The sequence below is a fragment of the Mustela nivalis genome (assembly GCF_964662115.1).
Source record: "Mustela nivalis genome assembly, chromosome: 2".
In the NCBI taxonomy this organism is placed as follows: Eukaryota; Metazoa; Chordata; class Mammalia; order Carnivora; family Mustelidae; genus Mustela; species Mustela nivalis.
Genome location: NC_139021.1, coordinates 153,223,713 through 153,230,977, shown reverse-complemented (window position 1 = coordinate 153,230,977; position 7,265 = coordinate 153,223,713). Strand labels below are relative to the sequence as shown.

At 51.3% G+C, this 7,265-nt stretch overlaps 1 protein-coding gene across 1 annotated transcript; it reads right to left on the bottom strand.

Moving 5' to 3' along the window:
• Positions 1-530: 530 nt before the first annotated feature.
• Positions 531-6,701, bottom strand: HHEX (hematopoietically expressed homeobox). Its single transcript, XM_082721971.1, has 4 exons — positions 6,184-6,701; positions 3,902-4,080; positions 3,640-3,690; positions 531-1,652 (listed from the first exon to the last, which is right to left on the bottom strand). The coding sequence occupies exons 1-4, from the start codon at positions 6,548-6,550 to the stop codon at positions 1,434-1,436; spliced, it is 816 nt and encodes a 271-aa protein (XP_082578097.1). The 5' UTR covers positions 6,551-6,701; the 3' UTR covers positions 531-1,433.
• Positions 6,702-7,265: the final 564 nt, after the last annotated feature.

The window sequence follows — 7,265 nt, the reverse complement described above, 5'->3', positions numbered from 1 at the left end:
TCTTGTGACGCTCGCCTAAACTGGAGACCCGCGGTCTCCACACCAGCTACCGCCCCGCTCTCCCCCGGCAGGCTACCCCCCTCACCCCCTCCGCGGACCCCCCTACCCGGGCTTAGCCGCCAAGGGATGACGCAGTGTTGACTCACGCCGGTCAAGGACGGCGGCCCGGGCCAGCCTGGGAGCCGAGGCAAATCGATGGGGTTCGGCGGCCCCGCGCTCCCCCGCGCAGCCGGCCTCGGCCCGGGCTTTTCCAGCCACCTGGCGCGCCGGGGTCTCAGAACCGCCGCGCTCAGTGTCCGAAGCCGGGAACCTCCCCCTGCCGCGACGCACAGGCGTCGCACCCCTCCCCCGCCCCCAGCTCCCCCTCCCCTGGAAGGAAAGTTCCAAATCTACTTCCCCCGGCCCACCCGCCCGCTACCCTGCGCCCCCCCGTGCCCAGCCCAGCACGGCGCGGCACCCGGACCTGGGAGGCGCTGAAAGTTAAGGTGAGAGGTGTGCGTTTGTTTCACTAGAATGAGAGGCCCCTCGAGGTCAGACGTCCCATTGACGGGTTTATTTTATACACAAGTTACTCGTTTTAAAAAAACACCATTTTGGTCATTTTTTTTTACAGTGAACAATTATATATACACACATTATAAACAGTTTGATATAAAACACAGTATCTACAGTCTACTTACATTTAATTAACCTGCTACTTCCAGTTCATCTGTGATTAATTTTAGTCACCGACGAGTCAGTTTCTCTGCTTGAATTGCCCTGTACTATTCCCTTAACACCTTGGTCATACAAGGTACTAAGTGTTAGTGCAAAACAAGCATTTAAGATTCTTATCAACTATATCTCTCTGACAAAAAAACAAAAACAAAAACAAAAAACACACACACACATCCCCTAGACAGGAGCTCTGAGATCATATTGGATTTAAGGCAGTATAAGAATACAATATAAAAAGTAAAGGAAGTTCCTTTTAAAATATTCCAAGGCTGCCTGAAATGTGGGCCCCTTTACCAAGGCATACCTCTGGATCTGAGGTGCCCTTTTGCTTTTCCATTAAGTGGGAATGTAGATACAGATTAAAAAGTCATTCAAGAAGATCTTATTAAAATCTTTAGTTATAACTTAAAAATTTAACAAACTGTTCAAAATTGCTTTTTATAAATAGAAAAAAAATTTACTTCTTTAAAAGGGGGGAATTTAAACAGTGAAGAGTCCCTTCATCATATAACCTACAATCAGTACATAAACCATTTAAGTCAAAATTAAGGTTTCAGTGTAAGTTTGCTGCTTAGCCAGCCACTAAATATTTCAGATTTCCAGAATACCAGAAAATTATTCCCTTTCTCATAGCTTTTCAGTATGTCTATGGAGATTTTCTGTAGCAAACGTTGGTCCAAAGTCCAGTTTTCTGCATGTGCCAATGTCAGTGATCATCATCCAGCATTAAAATAGCCTTTATCGCCCTCAATGTCCACTTCCTGATCAGAATCCTCTGAAATCTCTGATTCAAGGTCTTCCTGGGAGGCAGGGGAGGGTGAACATTGAGAGCTATCCAAAGCACCTTTATTCTGCTCACTGGGCAAGTCTTGCCTCTGATCACAGGGATTGTCCAAACTTTCCAGTTCTTCTTTTTTATTGCTTTGAGGGTTCTCCTGAATGAAAGGAATGAAAGTGGAAATTGGTAGGCTTGTGAAATATGAAGACATAAGAGACATAAATCAAAATGTGTTTTCATTCTCTATCACCTTTAAAATCTTTAGTTTATCTATTGCTTTCACCTATATTCTTTATTCAGAAAATACATACTTGTGCTTTTTTGTCATTTTGGAAGAAAAGTGCCTGTCATATCAAAGAAAGATCATTCTCTTGCCAGATAAGAACAACCAGTCACAAATATAACTAACTGTATTGTGTCAAATGTACAGTTAGCTCCAGCCCATCCTCATGGTCTCACAATTCTTAAAAGTTTAGAGGAAGGAGAGATTAGATCACTACAAGTACACACTATCTTCATTCTTCAAGTATTTTTAAACCTTGCAGGTTAACAGGGTCTTCCAGACATTTAAAAAATATGAATGCTAAGTAGTGAATTAAGGGAAAGTTTCAAAATTACTAAATTGAATCCTTTATCATCCATTTTCTGGAGTAAATTTATAAACTTAAAAATACGCTTAACGAGTTACAAAATCATGGCAAAGGTAAAAATGCAGAACTGGAAGAATGCTGCCAACTGCAAAGGGAGGAAATTAACTACAATTAACTTAAAATCCAGGGGATATTTCTGGAAACTATATTGCCATATTACAAAGGAACAACTTTTTTTTTTTTTTTTAAAGACTAGATAAAGAGCACAAGCACTGGAGAGAAGGAGAAACAGGCTGTCTGCTGAGCAGGGAGCCCAACGTGGGGCCCCATCCCAGGACCCTGGGATCATGACCTGAGCCGAAGGCAGACACTTCAACAATTGAGCCACCCAGGTGCCCCAGGAACCACTAGTTTAAAAATCCCTGGTAAACTGCAGTCAAGACTTTGACCAAGAACTGAATAAGTGAGTGAATTTTTAATTGTTTGTCTAAAATAGACATAAACACTACAAAGAAATATTCCCAAAGGGTTTTTTATAGCAAGACTGTAGAATAATATATTCACCAGGCTTGCAACTAAGTAACAAATAGATGTACAAGGTCAGATTGAGAGGGAATCTACAGATTTTTAAATCATGTTAAAATAATGAAATTATGGGAAATTTATTTTCTGTCTCAAAGTGCTCTTTGTGATATCATCTTATTTCTAATGAAAAAGTTATGATCACCAAATTTAAAAATGCACACTGCTTTCAATTTCCCCACTCGTATTATGGTTTTCAAAAATATTTTATTCTAATCTCTATATACACTAGCAAATGAACAATTAAAGCAATTGTCAAATAACTTTAGAGAAGACACCCACATTGGAACATCAAAAGCAGATCTTTAGATTTAAGTCAATTGAGGTTTTTCAAAAACTGAATTAGCCTTTACTTTTTATCACATCTTGCGTAACAAGGTCATTGGAAAAAAGACTGTTAGTAACTTTAAACTACTTTCCAAATAGGCTTGTATATTCTCTTGTGGGTCTAATACTCATTTTAAGAGCTGGAATTAGATGGGAAATAATTTTAAACTCTTTGATATTTAATTCTTCTTAAAAAAAAAAAACAGTGCAAACAAGACTTAGAGGTGTTTATTTCCTTATATTTACCCTTGAGCTCTGCCTGGTTTTATTATGGCTGTGTAAATAAAAGAAACAATTTTCTCCCAAAGATAACTGCTTAAGTCATTTACTGTCAATTACTTTATCTTTCCTGCGTTAATTAGATAAACAACATATGGGGTTTATAAAACAATTAGCCCGGAGTTTTACCAGCCAGTGTGTGAAAACCCAAGCATAATTGATATAGCAACTGCATTAGGTGCTTTTAGCATTACTGCCACCTGAGCAACTCATCCTGAATTTCAGCAGGGCTATTTGCCTTTTTAATCAAGGTGAAGAGGTTAAATAGTCTCTCAAATGACTTTTGCATACAACCCATAACAGGCCCCGCATTGAGATAACATGATAAAAATATTTATTTCCCTAGAAACAGAGCCATGTCGATACCTGTTTCAGTCTTCTCCATTTAGCGCGTCGATTCTGAAACCAGGTTTTAACCTACAGGAGAGAGAGAGAAAAAATACTTGCCACGAACCCACGCGACATGGGGCGTCACGTTGAAGCTGCTGAGCCACTGTCGAGCCGGCCGGAGCTCCGGGCATTGGACAGCGCGACGCCGCACGCCCGAGCGCACGGATGGCGACACGTCGGTCTTCCGCCCCCGACCCCCTCCCCAGGCCTCTGCCCTGAGCCCCGCAGGCGCGCTCACCTGTCTCTCGCTGAGCTGCAGCATCTTGGCCAGACGCTTCCTCTCGGGCGGAGAGAGGTATTTCTGGGTCTCAAACTTCTTCTCCAACTCAATGGTCTGGTCGTTGGAGAACCTGACCTGGCCGCCTTTCCTTTTATGCAGAGGCCTCTGCAAGAAAGGGCTCCAGAGCAGGGGTTTGCCTGCGGGCAGCGAGAGCAGCGGTTAGGGACAGCCCTGGAGCGGCCAGGCTCTGGAGGTGACAAAGGGGAGTAGGGGACGCAGAAGGACACTCAGCCAGACTTGTTCGCATACACCCACCCACAAGGACCCAATACGTTCGCACCAAGACACATGCACACCCAAGAACCCGTAGGCACACACACCGACACAGCACAGGCACGTAGACCGCCTTGTTCACTCACAGACGCACACAAACAGCCATCACACCCACTGCTGATTTCAAACGCACAAATCTTTGGAGCTCCAAGATAACAGCCACTATAAACCGAGCCTAAAATACCACGACACTCTTCAAGAAGTCACTCTCGAGTTTCTACAGAACTTTTTGCACCTCCAGGCGCTCTCCCTGGTGAGCCGCACTTTCCAAAGACCTGAGTGCGTGTCTTGGGGAGGACCCGGGCTGTTCCACTCCCCAAGGCGTCCCGACCAGGCGCCGCCCAAGGGACCCTGCTCGGGAGGCCCTCAGGCCCGAGCGCCGACGTGAGGCCGCTCGCGGAGCTTCCAATCCTGGTCCCAGCGCTCTGCGGCCTCCTCTGATTTCACACCCGGCGGCGGGGGCGGCCAGTTAAAGCTACCCCGTGGGCTATGGCAACATTTCCGTCAATGTGTTTCCTGTTGGTCTATCTCGAAAAGCCCTTTGCTTCCTCCAGCGCGGTCCCAGCAGTAACCCAAGGAAACGCAGGGCGCGCTCTGTGAAAACGTTCGCCCCAGGCCCGGCCCCGCTGAGGGTCCCGCTCCCGCCCCAGCAGGCCCAAAGAGCCACGCCGGGGCCACCGCACCGAACCCTCGAAGCTGGAACCAAATAGACAGTCACTTTAACAAGGAAAAAAAAAAAAGGGCTAAAATATAATCCCCTTCAAATCTTAACGATGAGGAAGGAGGTTAGAGGGCTGAACTAGAGGCCGCGTCATTAACACGAAGGCATTAAAATGTTAGTTTGTCTCTAGGGTCCCCACGGAAGCTGCCAACAGCAGAGAGTAAATTTAAAACCCTGGGGGCCCAAAGGAAAAGGAGCCCCGTTTCTTTATCTCCCCCCACCCAGGAGGGCTTCAGATGCCAGAGCCGCCAAGGGCCACCCAGAGTGCGGATCACCGTTGGCTTATTTCTTAGGATGATCGTTGAGAGGGCAAGCCTCGCGAATACCATATGCCCTAGGTGTCCTGGCTGCCTTTCCTACTTCAAAGACAAGTCTGTCAGTCCGTCGGTCCGTCGGTCTGCAGGCCTGCCCCCAAACACTTTGAAAGCTGGCATTGTTGTTTTTTTTTTCCCAGATTTTGCTTACGTCAGGCTTCAGACTAGTGCAAAACAGCTTCGGGGAGGGGGGGAAAAAAAGGAAGCAACTGGTTATTTTAGCTGCCATAAAGTCACATCCCACACAGAGGAAATGAACAATATCAGAAAAACGGATCCCGGCTATCAGAAGTCGAGTGTTTCCTGAATTTGTCTGTATTGAGGATGTCGATAAAATAATCAGCAGCGTGCACTACTCCGGGGGAAGGGTCTGCTTCATGCAGCCAGGAAAACACTTAACAGCTTCTGAAACCAGATTTACTCCTATCGAGAACTCAAGATTTCCTGTATGAACGGAAAGGGTCAGGCTCTTTCACTGCACAAGCTTGTTGAACCAGGTCCAGCCTTGTAACCACCGGGGTCCAGCAGCTATCCCTACCCCGCAGAGCTGGTCCGGGGCGCCTTGGCACTCCCTTCCCGGTCCCTCCAGCTAAGAGGACCCCACCCCGAGCGACTCGCGCGCCCGGGGCTGCCTTCGGCCGCCAACCTCCGGGGCCGTGCCAGAGGTCTCGCCCGGGCCCGCGCGCCCCGACGCCTGCAAGGTGCAGGAAAACCAATCTGAGTCATGGTGCGGTCAGCCCCGGCCGCGCGCCACTGGGGCCCGCGCCTCCTGTCCCCGCGCGCGCCCGAGAGCCGCTTTTCGATCGCTTTTGCCACAACTTTCTATTGCCTCCCCCTCCGCCCCCGCCGCCTCCTGGACGCTGCCACCTGCCGGGTGGCGCCTTCCTCGCCGCCGCCGCGGCTCGGCCCCGCCATGACCCCGGCCGCCTTACCCAGGGGGTCGTGGCGGAGCAGGGCGTGCGTGTAGTCGTTCACCGTCCGCGGGAAGGGGTACAGAGGGCCCCCGAAGCCGCCGGGTCCGTAGGCGGCGGCCAGCGCGGCGGCGGAGTGGTGCGAGAAGGCGGGGTGGATCGGCGTGGGCTCGTACACCGGGGTCCGGTAGGAGGACACGAGGCTGGTGAAGGAGGAGTTGGGGGAAGGCAGCGTGGGGGCGGGGGTGGGCGCGGCGGGCCCGCGGCCCAGGATGTCCTCGATGTAGAACGGCGTCGGGTGCGCCGGCTGCAGCAGCGGCGTGGGCGCGTACAGCGGCACCCCCACGGCGCCCGCCGCCGCCGCCGGCCCGGGGTGTGGGTACTGCATGGCTCCGCTGCGCTCCGGCCCCTCGGAGAGCTGGAGGCCCGCGCAGCGGCGCTACATTTATCCGCGCTCCGCGCTCCCGGCGATAGGCTCTGCTGGCCACGGGGTGGGGCCGCGCTCTCTGGCCCCTTCCTGCCGCCGGTCCCTGCGGCCAATGGCGCGGGGCCCCGGGAGCCGCCTCCCGCCCCCACCCTCGGCCCGCCCCCGCCGGCCGAGCTCCCGCCCCCCGGGACGCGCTCGCTTTAGGCTCCAGGGACCCTGCGCCTCTGTGCCCGGCTGTCGCCGCCGTCGCTCCGGGCGCCAGGCACCCTGGCCAGGAAAGCCCTCGAAGGAAGCCTAAGGCCGCGTGCGTCGTGGGGAGACAGGAAGAAAGTAGCGCCTGGAACACGGACTCAAGTAGTCCCAGCTCCTGCCGGGAGGCAACTCTGCCGAAACTCGGGGGGCACTCGTCCGGGCCCGGGCCCAGGCTGGCAGTAGCCGGCCCCAGGCTCGGGGCAGCTAGGCTTGAGCCGGACAGGCGGAGAGGCCACCGGCAGAGTCGCCCCTTCGCCGGCCTGAAAGTATTCTCCCTGTCGGCGCGCTCCCTGGAGTAACGGTGGCACTGGCTGTTGCCTGGGTCATCTCCGGAGCTCGTAGCGGGAGAGTGCCCTGAGTTTCTGGGGCGGCTCCAAAGAGAGAGCTCTAGCCCTTAGCTACGTCCCAGTTGGCGTAAGGACGA

Coding starts and splice junctions, on each gene's coding strand:
- HHEX (XM_082721971.1), bottom strand. CDS start 6,550: ATGCAGTACCCACACCCCGGGCCGGCGGCGGCGGCGGGCGCCGTGGGG. Junction 3,691..3,901: donor TGCAGCTCAGCGAGAGACAG/GTGAGCGCGCCT, acceptor TCTCTCCTGTAG/GTTAAAACCTGGTTTCAGAA. Junction 1,653..3,639: donor AATGGAGAAGACTGAAACAG/GTATCGACATGG, acceptor CCTTTCATTCAG/GAGAACCCTCAAAGCAATAA.